Genomic DNA, 12,241 nt, shown 5'->3' on the forward strand with positions numbered 1-12,241 from the left:
CGAGCCTTAACGAGTTAGAGCTGTGTGGTATCTTGTTGTGACAGTTATGCCAAAAGTGACTTAGAATATGATTTTACCGCGAAGGAATTAAAATGTCTTCGAAAAGTTTCAGGTTACCATATGCACCTGCTGGAAAGTAAGATTAAAAAAAAATGGTTTGGTTCTTGTTATTATTTCTTTTGTGTAAAGTGTGAGGTTATGTTTGAATGTAAATGGGAAGTGTATATTTATATATCTCTTTTTTATGCGAAAAGGCTAGTTAACACGACGACACAAGGTTTCGCTACTAATTTTATGAAATAGATTTCATCAAAATAATTGCATGATACCTTCTGCATTTTATTTCAGTATTATCTAATTATTATAATAATAAAAAAGAGGAAAAGCACACAATGTGCAGGAATACAGTAGTTAACAATAGTTGTTAGGATAGTCATTGTCCCTCACTGCAAAGCATTTTTAATGAACACATCCTTACACTTCATATCATTGCGTGATATCGATCACAACTTCTATTGCACAAACACAGGTGAGGTTGGGATCGTGATACTTGCTGATCATGCACACCTTGAAGTGGAAGCCATGAACGGCATAGCGTGTCACTAAATGTCTCAGGTCATAGTTCCCTTGTTGCCAATCACTGTAGATCATAGCATCTGTGGCGTAGAACTCTGACCGTATTTCATTTTTCTTTTTCCGAAGCACTTCCATAAGGCCTTTATATGCAGGAGTTGCTGGCAAAACTAGCTGCAGTCGTAGTTCCTCAATGAAGAAAGACTCCCTGGTGAGCTTGTATGCGAGCCTAGATAGTGCGAATTTGGAAAGGCATAATAATTTCTTCAGAAAAGTAGTTTTCACTTTCTCAATTTGTTCCAGATTTCTCTGTGTGCAGTGTATCCATATTAATTTTAGTCCATATCTTATAATAGGAGTGATGTTAATTTTGAAAGTTTCATTGCTGTTCCAATTAATAGTCTATTGATGAGTTTTATGCCATTCATCACCTTGATAGCCATGTTTGTTTAGTCTTCTATGTGTTTTCTGAATATGATATCACTTGCTTGTAAGGTGAAGCCAAGATATTTGAAGTGTGACACTGCTGTTAGTCTCTTTTCTTGGTGAAAGAAGGTGGCTTGTGCTCCACCTTTTCTGAAGCTCATGGACACTGTCTTCTTTTCGTTAATTTGTAGCTCATTTTCCTTTGTCCATTGCACTAGTTGATCGAAGGCAATCTGCAGTTCTACCTGGTCTGTTGATGTTATTACCACATCATCTGCATAGATATATAGATGTACCTTGAACTACATCAGCTGTTGCTGCAATGAAGAGCAGAGGGCTCAGTGGATCTCCTTGGAGTACCTCGTTTGTTTGTTGAATTGGACGTGAGATATTGATACCATCACTGATGGTTATGCTGTTGTTGTGCAGTATGTTTTGAATAATTTGCAATAGATAGTTCTCTCCACCAACCAATTGCTGTAGCTTCTCCATCATTAATTTCCGACTGATTGAATCGAAAGCCTTCGTGTAATCTATAAATATTGCATGTAGTTTTCGTCCTGGATTTGAAAAGGTAGGCCTAGTCTGTATGTCATTGAGTAGACAGGTAATGGCTTGGATTGTGTTTATATTTTTCCCGAAACCGAATTGTTCCTCAGGTAATCTATTATGTTTGTAAGCCTCTTGCATAGTAACTTAGTCAGTAACTTGAACATCGTGCATTCTAGGGCGATTCCTCTGTACGAATTAGGATCCCCTGCGTCTCCTTTCCCTTTATATAACTTAACATTTTGACAGTAGATTTCCTCCAACTGTCTGGAATATTGTTTTGCTGTAGGCATCCGGTAAGAAGATGGATTATTTAATCTTTCATTTCAGGCCATATTTCTTTAATATGCTCACCGTATATAGAGTTGGATCCACTTGATTTGTTATTCCTGAGACTTGTTATAACCTCCGCCACTTCTTCCTCCGTAAAAGGTTTGACGTTTGTGACATCACTTGCCATTTCCAGATCAGGGCGAGTTTCTCTTGCTCCCATACATCTGTTGAAATACTTCCAGGAAATGTTGGTTGCCATGCATTTAGTGGCTATTAGGTTCTGTTCTGCTTTATGTATCAGTTCACTTTTAAAGGGTAGATGGGTCGAAACTAGTCCCAGTTTTATAAGACAATATACAAACGAATAGTATTGAATATGTGGACCCTTCCTACCCTTTGATAGTGATCAATTGTCAATACGGACCATAATGAAATTCATAACTTACGATCAGTTCACTTTCTCCTCTTTGTTGATGCTCTTTCTTTGCTTCCCTCACTAGGCGTTTATAGATTCTTCTTAGTTCTGCATACTTCATGTAGTTTATCTCCGATGGTTCACTCCTTACTACGTGTAAAGCGTTCAGAGCCGTACGCCGAGCTACATAACATGCTTCATTGAACCAAGGCTTTGCCTTTTTCACTATAGGAAGGACTGGCGATGCCGCACTTCCTCTATACCAGCTCTATACCAGCAGCTCCACTGTCAAGGTGTCTTCCCCGAATGTGCTCAGATATTTCTTGTTTCCACTCAGGGTCCACTTTCCCCTTTGATAGCTGTCGTCTGAACCTCCCGGTGAAAACTAACTGGTCTGACAAGGGTTACCTGCTTCCAGATGGAGTAGACCGTACAGCTAGTGACTGACCATGGGGTGTTGCAATTCAAATAAAATAAAAATATATTGTGGTTCCACCTATTCAATACAGGAAAACTTACTAATGCAGGGTTACATTATAAGTCAATCACATTTGGGACTGGTTTTGACCTCTAGTCAGGGTCATCTTCAGCCTGTCGTTCAAAAGGTGCAAGGTAAAAATTCACTGGCAAATAACAAGAGTGCGTAGAAAATATAAACTTTTTTCAACTGACAAAAGTCCAAAATCGTATAAGAAAGATGCACTAGGTATTCAAAGGTCTTTTAAATTTTTCAAAAGGTGCAAGGTAAAAAATTTCACTAGGAAATAAAAGACGTACAAAACATGTTTTCACAAGACGAAAGTTCAATATCACATAAAAAGATGCACTGGGTATTCAAAGTTCTTATAAATCTTGATGTGGAGTCTTGATGTTGGATCTTGTAGTCATATGTTTACCTGTATTGAATAGGTGGAACCACAATATATTTTAATTTTAATTGCAATCCAGTTCGATAGGACCAAATGAAATTCTTATCATCAGTCATGGGGTGTTGGGCGGTTGTAAATAACCTGACTCTCTAAAGGGGCCAATGGCAACTTCGGGCTGAGGAGCTTCTTTAGTTAGTTAGGTGCTGATCCCCCAGTGGAGGAAATTCCACTGAAATTCAGCAGACAGCATCTGTTCTGCAAAGTAGGCGTGGCCTCAATGAAACCTGACAATTATGTATAAAATGCCTTTGGGTGTGGCGAGATCATGTAATAATAGCCTATATGAAGCATCAAAGTGGATCGGAACATAGAGCTAGGGAGTACCCCAGGAGCAATGCACATCTCTTGTGTCTCTAGGGAGATGATATATATATATATATTGATTCCCATAGGGACCCTGAAATACTTGTCCCAAATGAATAAATTTAAAATACCAATATAATTGGTCCATTATTACACATTTTACACTGACTGAGCAAATGTAATGGGATAGTCACCTAATAGCGTGTGGAGCCTCCTCTGGCCCTGCAAGCTGCAGTGAGACACCGTGGAAGTGAGTCGACAAGTCCCTGGTAGTCCTCTGGATGCAGCTGACACCAAATTGTTTGCAGAGCGGCCGCCAATGCTGGTCTGTTCGTGGGTGCAGGATCCATGGCACAGAGCCTGCGTTCCAGGACATCCCAGATATGCTCAATAGGGTTCATATCGGGGCTCCTGGGTGGCCATGGCAGTCGTTGGACCTCCGCTGCACGTTCCTGGAACCATTCCCGGGCGACGTGGGAGCGATGTGGCGGCTCGTTCTCATCTTGAAACACTGCAGAACCGTCTGGGCGCTGAAAGGCCAAAAATGCGTGGAGATTGTCTCCGAGCAGCTCAACATACCGCGTACCATTCAAAGTCTCTTCCAGAACAACTAGGGGGCCCATTCCATACCAGGAAAATGCACCCCAGACCTTAACAGAGACACCAGCGTCCTGGACCACACCTTCGAGACAGGCGGGATCCATCGCTTCATGTAGTCTGCCCGTACCGAGCTCGATAGCTGCAGACGCTTAAGTGCGGCCAGTATCCAGTATTCGGGAGATAGTAGGTTCGAACCCCACTGTCGGCAGCCCTTAAGGTCACGGCTGCTTCCTTCCCACTCCTAAACCTTCCCTGTTCCATCCCATAAGACCTATCTGTGTCGGTGCGACGTAAAGCAACTAGGAAAAAAAAATGTAGTCAGCGCAATACACGGTGCCTCCCAATCGTGATTCGTCCGACTATATCACATCACACCATTGTTCCAGTGTTCATTCCTGGTGACTGGTGACAAATGCGCGTTGTTGTGCCCGATGACATTGGGTTAACAGTGGCACCTGTGTGCGGCGCCGGCTCCCATACCCCATAGAATCCATGTTCCTACAGATTGTCCACTGGGAGATGTGTCTAGCACAGCCTGTGTTGAATTGAGCCCTGATTTGTTGCACGGTTGCCCGTCTGTCACTATTGACAATCCGTCTCAGATGTCGCCGGTCACGGTCATCGAGGGTGGCTGGACGGCCGATCGTTAGTCTGTTGTGCATGGTGACACCTGCATTCAACCATTCACGATACACCCTGGACACGGTTGATCGTGTGAAGCCGAATTCCCGCACCACTTCTGAAATCGCACTTCCCATCCATCGGGCACCAACCACCATACCCCGTTCGAACTGTGTCAGCTCACGACGACGTTCCATGTTACACCTGTCACATGCACAGCCACTGCTCACAAGGTCTCCTGTACAACTGCCGCTGGCACAGGGGGCATGTGCGCAGACAAAACACCTATGCATTAGTGTTCCTCTATCCCATGACATTTGCTCAGTCAGTGTACAATTTCCAGCCAACTCATTCCTGGTTGCCAGCATTTTGCCCCAGTGTGCTAAGTAGCCTACGCAGTAGTGACCACCACCTTACGCAGTAGTCGTGTGTCTTGGTAGGTGTGCTAGCTACCAACTGATGAACCTAAATTGGCACACTGGGGCGAAATGTTGGCAATAGCTGAAAAATGTATAATGTCCAATAACAGACTGATTACATTGGTATTCTCTAGGGTGGTGCGAGAAGTGGATGGAGGTCAATGATCGACGAAAGGCTATTCTGGGCGGAGGGAGCTGCAGAAATTGGAGACTGCGACAGTCATGAAACGACAAAGGCAAACCATCTTCACACATGAGCTCCCTCATCTTCAGTTCCAGTTCTTCTGATCTATTTCTTCTTAACCTACAACAAACTTGTTTGGAATTCTCAGCATCGTCAATAGGAAGGGCATCCAACTCTACAGGAGGGCCCTTCTTGAGAGAATTATTTCTTGATGTGAGAAGTGTGGTATAAGGAGAAAGTTAAATAAACACAAGAAAACAAACCAAAGACTCATCTGGGAGTGAATTAGGAATGAATGAATACTTCTTCAGAAATAACAGAGGAGATCAGCAGTAAGGTGTAAGAATTTAATGATTTCCTAAGTTTGTGATGCTAACAGCTGTTATTATGTACTGATAGTGAAGAAATGACATGAACTATCTGTAGATCATGTTAATTCCAAAATATCTTTGCTGAAGTTTGGTAGCCCTAGAGTAGAGATATGTACCTTTAAGGATGGTAAAGATCTTGCTGTATTATAACAGAGATGTAAAGATACTAAGAAGGAGGTGCAGGTTGAAAAGAAATAAAGTGGGAAATGGTTGTAGAAGTAAGGTAACATTGAAGGAACTTACTAGGAAATTGATCCGGTAAAGAGGCCATCTAATGATAACATGGTGGCAAGCATAATTGGCAGTCATATGAATGTTAGTGAAAAATGGAAGAGCAGTTATAGGTTCTTTAAGGCAGAAACAGGTTCCAAGGAGGACATTCCAGGAATCATTAATGAACACTGGGAGTGTATATGTGAGGTTTTTCAGAAAGCAGAAGTGTTCAGTCAGCAATATGTAAAGATAGATTAAAGGATAATATCCAGGTAGAAGTGAGAAATACAAAGTATTGTAATTTATTTATGATAACAAAGATATTTACAATAAAATTTAAGAATTTGAAAACTAGGAACTGCAGCTGGAATTGATAAGATTTCTGGGGATATAATTACTGATTACTGTTTGCATAAAGGAGTTATACCAAATGAATGGAGAGTTGCTATAGTAGCACCTAAATACAAAGGAAAGGGTGATAAACTGAAGCAGATAATTAAAGGCCAATTGCAATCAGCTTGATGTGTTGCATGTAAGCTTTGGGAAATCATTCTTTTTGATTATATTAGACACATTTGCAAAATTATTACTGGTTTGGTAGAAGGCAGTTTGGGTTCTGGAAAAGTTATTCCACTGAAACTCAACTTACCGGATTCCAACAAGATGTAGCAGATATTTTAGATTCAGCACTGCATTGCTATTGACCTATCTAATGCTTTCGATAGAGACTACTGACAAAAATGAGGATGACTGAAAGTGACTTGAATGGATAGCTATATTTCTATAAAATAGAACTCCGAGAATAACAGTAGGTGACGCATTCGAGGGGAGTTCTTCAAGGCAGTATTATTAAACCTTGGTGTTTTCTTATGTATATAAATGATATGAGTAAAGAACTGGAATTAAACAAAGCCTTTTGTTGTTGATGTTATACTGCGTAAAGTAATAAATTAGTTACAGGGTTGTAAGTGACTGCAAAATGACCTCGACAATGTTGCGATATGGACAGCAGACAATAATATGATGGTAAACGGGATGAAAATACAGGTTATGAGTTTCACCAAGAGGAAAATTATTTATTACAATTGGCTTTATGTCACACTGACACAATAGGTCTTATGGTAATGATGGGACAGGAAAAAGGCTATTAGTGTGAAGGAAGTGGCTTTGGCTTTAATTAAGGTCTTTCTTTGGATTTTTTCCAGTTATCCAATAAACTAATCCAGTTGAGGTCCCATACTGTACACTGGAACCATGCATTAATAGTGGTTCAGATCCCACTATCGGCAGCCCTAAAGATGGTTTTCCATGGTTTCCCATATGCCTGATGTGAAAATGGGAAACAATGGAAGTGAGATGTTTGATAATTCCAACATCTTTTAAATAATGAAGATTAATTCCTTATTGGAAATCTGCCAGTTGGGCAATGCCTCTAAAAGCAGATGAGTGGTGATTGATTGATTGATTGATTGATTGATTGATTGATTGATTGATTGAATTATACTGCAGACTGTCCTGTGATGTACTTGATTCATTGGTTGGGCATGTGAGTAACGTTTTTTTCCAAACTGAATAAGCTGGAATTTCTTGCTCATGGGATTTTGACTTATTTGGAACATACAGAGACTCTTTTCCTGCACGGCCATTGAAGTCTCCGTTTACTGAGCAAGATGGCCGTGCGGTAAGTGTTGAGCTGTGAGCTTGCATTTGGGAGATAGTGGGTTCGAGCCCCACTGTCGGCAGCCCTGAAGATGGTTTTCCATGGTTTCCCATTTTTACACCACCCAAATGTTGGGGCTGTTGAATTTTTTTTTTTTTTACTAAGTTTTACGAGCCACGAGAAAATGGGTAAACAGAATTTAATGAAAATCAGTATTAAGTCTGAGAATAAGGAACTACAGTCTACGCTATAAATCATTTTATAAGACGCCCTAATATCACAGAGTCGAAAGAAAACTAAACGTGAAGGCCTACAATAGAAAAAAGCTCGTAAAATTGATCAACAATAACATTACATTGACCATTGTTTTTTGTGATGTGCTTTGCGTCTTCTGTTGCCCTCATCTCCGATAGATAGGATTACTGCTGCATACCGAGTATCTTTTTTAAAAATTTGCTTTACGTCTCACCGACACAAATAGGTCTTACGGTGACATTGGGATAGGAAGGGGCTAGGAGTATGAAGGAAGTGGCTTTGGCCTTAATTAAGGTACAGCCTGGGCTGCCAATAGTGAGGTTCGAATCCACTATCACCCTGAAGCAAGCTCGGAGCTGCACGCCTCTAACCACACGGCCAACTCACCCAGTTGTACCGAGTGTAACAGCCTGCCTGAATATTGGCGGAAAGTAGCTGGGGAGTTAGATAACTTTCTTCTTTATCATATCATTCCTCTGGTTCATAAATTTCCTGATACTACTGGTACGTAACACACTGGTTCATCATAGCATTCGAGCTATTCAATCCCTACTCTGAGGCACTGATTGGAATAAGCAGTGTGCATTTTGAACAGAATAATTTGGCAGATGAGTGTTCATGGCTGTCTGCAGCTTGGTCATTCCAGCTCTGGGACTTTGGACTGTTAGATCGGCACTGTAGTACTGTTCGTTAAAAGTGAAGAAATGTGCAGTTTTTCATTTGATCGATTATTTTATGTGATAACGTTGCTTTTAATCGCTACGTTCCTACTGATGTTTTTGTAATGACCTATGTTCACTTCAGTTAGGAAAACCACAAAGACAGTCTTCTTGAGAATCTCGTAGAGATGCATGGTTACATCAGCTAGTAATAAATAAAATTCATGAAATTGCCAGTGTTACGCCACAGTGTGACAGCAGGCTTGTCAGTTACATTGGTGCACCTTCCCAAGATGCTGGTGGCTAGTGGGCCATTAAGCCATCAAGTCTCCTTTGTAGGAGGTGTGTGAAATGAGCAATTTTATCTTTTTCACGAAATTAAGGTTCTTTTTCCTAATTTGATATCTATTGCCTGATGTAATTTAATAAATTTCCATTACTTTTGTTCTATAATTATTTTGACCTTTTATGCCTTCTCTGAGACCCCCATATTAAACTATATCATATCATATCATATATCATATCATATCATATCATATCATATATCATATCATATCATATCATATCATATCATATCATATCATATCATATCATATCATATCATATCATATCATATCATATCATATCATATCATATCATATCATATCATATCATATATCATATCATATATCATATATCATATCATTCGTTCACAGTTTTACAGAGTTTTGTAATTAATTCTCATGTTATCCCTTTGTTTCAGAGATCTGATACTTCCAGACAGAAAAGTTATTGTAATTTCATTCTTTGGAAAGACACCTTACTCATCTTCGGGCTGTAAAGCTGACATCATTGATGGTTTGATTGGTCGACAGGTCTTCCATTCATCAGTACTGGATGATCCTAAAGTGGATTCTAGCTTATGGGTATATTTCATATTCTTGATAAAAAATCTTGCCCTACTTTTTATTGCAGAATGCAAATTGTCTTCCTTAAAACTGTGCCTCCTTCTGTAATTCTATTTGAATAATGGAAATTTTACCTGTTATAAGATATTGCTATTTATTATTTATTGATTGATTAATTAGTGAGCAAATGGCTGCGCTATTTGGGTCACGTAGACAGCAGCTTGCATTTGGGAGATAGTGGGTTTGAACCCAACTGTTGGCAGTCCTGATGATGGTTTTCTGTTGTTTCCTATTTTCACATCAGGTTGGATCTAATCGAGTTGACAAAAAATGTGGGTAAATTCGTTAATGACAATAACACAATTTATATACTTTTACGACATTAGTGAGGGGTGGATATTTATTCAGCTTCCTCTCACCGGAGCTTGCCTGTTAATAGAGTGTAATGAATTACATAAATTAAAAGCATACATTCCAGCATTAATTATCGTGGTAATTCCTAGCTAATTCTGGTATAAGAGGTTTTGTGTTGATGATATTGAACCTTTCAGTGTATTTATAACTATATCTGATTTTAAATTTAAATTAATATTGTACTTCCAAAGATAAAAATTTCATGATGTTCCGTATTGAACTGTATCACAATTAAATTGAAATAACAAATAACGTAGTTCAACCTATTCAATACAAGTAAATAAGAAATGTAGTGTTACATTCTTGTTTAATTATAAGTGGAAGCGGTACCGGTTTCGACCCCAATCTGGGTCATCATCAGCCGAATAAAATGCAAAAACAATGCATAGGTAAATAAGAAATTAAAGAATGAGTCTTTCACAAAACCAGTTGAAGAAGCAATATAAGATAATGGGGATTGGCACTGTGCGATTTTAAATCGTAAAATCTAGAAGAAGTAGAATATGAAGTAAGGCGCAATCTTCTGAATAGTAGCACAACACACGCAAAGTTCGGCACTGTGTCTCAAAATGTTTGTGACAAAAGGTGAACAGTTAAGTAAGCTAGCCTGCATATACTATCAGGCACGAAGTCACAACAAAATTTAATAAATATGAAGTCCCAAAATTGTGTAGAAGTCGAAGACTAGTCGCTTGATTGAAGCAAACTGCTAGCTCCTGAAGATCAGCGCAACATAGTGTCCAGCACTGTGCTTTCAAATGCCGACGGAACTCGGTGAATAGCTTAGTGATCCAGTCTGTAATTGTTTCAGTTGCAAAAATGTGTGTGTGTGTATATATATATATATATACATTGAGTATGTTGCGCTGATCTTCAGATGCTAGCAATTTGCTTCAATTAAGCGACACATCTTCGACTTCTACACAATTTTGGGACTTCATATTTATTAAATTTTGTTGTGACTTCGCGCCTGATAGTATATGCAGGCTGGCTCACTTAACTGTTCACCTCTTCTCGTAAACATTTTAAGACACAGTGCTGAACTTTGCATGTGTTGTGCTACTATTCAGAAGATTGCGCCTTACTTCATATAAGTGACTGACCTCCTACTTCTTCTAGATTTTACGATTTAAAATCACACAGTGCCAATCCCCATTATCTTATATTGCTTCTTCAACTGTTTTTGTGAAAGACTCATTCTTTAATTTCTTATTTACCTATGCATTGTTTTTGCATTTTATTCGGCTGATGATGATGCAGATTGGGGTCGAAACCAGTACCGCTTCTGCTTATAATTAAATAGGAATGTAACACTACATTTTTTATTTACTTATATTGAATAGGTTGAACTACGTTATTTGTTATTTCAATTTAATTATAATTTTGTACTGTTTAAGAAAGTATCCACTAAACATTTTGGAATAGTTTCTCTGGTATCTATTATTAATCCTACATCTTCGACATTCCTACTAACACCATATTTTTCCTTCAGCTAGGGAACAGTGGGATCGTATGTATACAGTACGTTTCTCCTCTTAGATTAATTCTACATCACTGCTCTGCTTTGTCCTCAAACCTAGCTGCCAGATCAATTACAACAGTATATCCTTTCTTTTTGTCAGCTACAATAATGTCCAGTCGACAACGTCCTGTAGCGAGACAATGAACTTCCTCATGTATCTCCAAACCAGATTCTTTTAATCCATTTGCTATCATCTTCCTGACTGAGTGATGATGGACATTCCCTAGAAGTTCTCTGTGATGACAAGATCCCAATACATCCTTAAATTGGATCTGGTATCAGATTGCCTCGGTCCCATTGATCATTGACTTGTAAGAATAATGTATCGTCAGGTGATTAATATTTTACCTTCTTTATTGTTCTTTCAGTTTGCAGACTGTTTTTAAAAGTAATTTTGTAATAAAAGTCTTCAATTTCTTTATGATTATTTTTCTTTCTGACACAGTAGATTGTCAGTTCTGAACTCTGCAGCACTGCAAGTGTCTCCCTTGATCGATTCTGTAGGTCACTTCCAGTTTGTTCTACATTATAGCAAGCACTTTTGTTCACATCTAATTTTCACGGTGCTAACTTCACAAAATACAAGGTAACTGAAACTTGGAACAAAGCAGTTGTGCGTAATAGCAGTGGGATTGGGGGGCTTTTTTGCCTACACCAGTGGAACATCACTGGCAAATTTTTGTTGTTGTTAAAATAGCTTTAATAAAAAAGGATATATTATTTTATTTCAAAGTAAATTTGGGTTTACATACCCATCTTTATTTTTTCATAGACAGCATAACAAATGACCACTCTAAAAATGGTTGTTTCATTGACAAAACAAACATAAAGTTCTAAAATGATTCATTTTAAATGTAACTGAAAATCATTTCAGGATATCTCTGAGTATTTCACAATAACTATTTTAGAAATAAACAATTTTCACTCTATCAATGAAATCCTCATAAATCTCATAGATTAATTTTCTT

General features: G+C 38.8%; 1 protein-coding gene across 2 annotated transcripts in view; it reads left to right on the forward strand.

The window, feature by feature from the left end:
• The window catches only part of LOC136875971 (nonsense-mediated mRNA decay factor SMG8), a 161,780-nt gene continuing 149,539 nt past the window's right edge, over nt 1-12,241 (forward strand). For both annotated transcript variants that reach the window (XM_068228430.1, XM_068228431.1), the window contains exons 1-2: nt 1-136; nt 9,193-9,355. In XM_068228430.1, the coding sequence (XP_068084531.1) occupies nt 93-136; nt 9,193-9,355 (207 nt within the window). In that variant the 5' untranslated portion in view covers nt 1-92. The remainder of the gene's footprint in view (nt 137-9,192; nt 9,356-12,241) is intronic.

This window comes from Anabrus simplex, chromosome 6 (genome assembly GCF_040414725.1).
Source record: "Anabrus simplex isolate iqAnaSimp1 chromosome 6, ASM4041472v1, whole genome shotgun sequence".
NCBI lineage: Eukaryota > Metazoa > Arthropoda > Insecta > Orthoptera > Tettigoniidae > Anabrus > Anabrus simplex.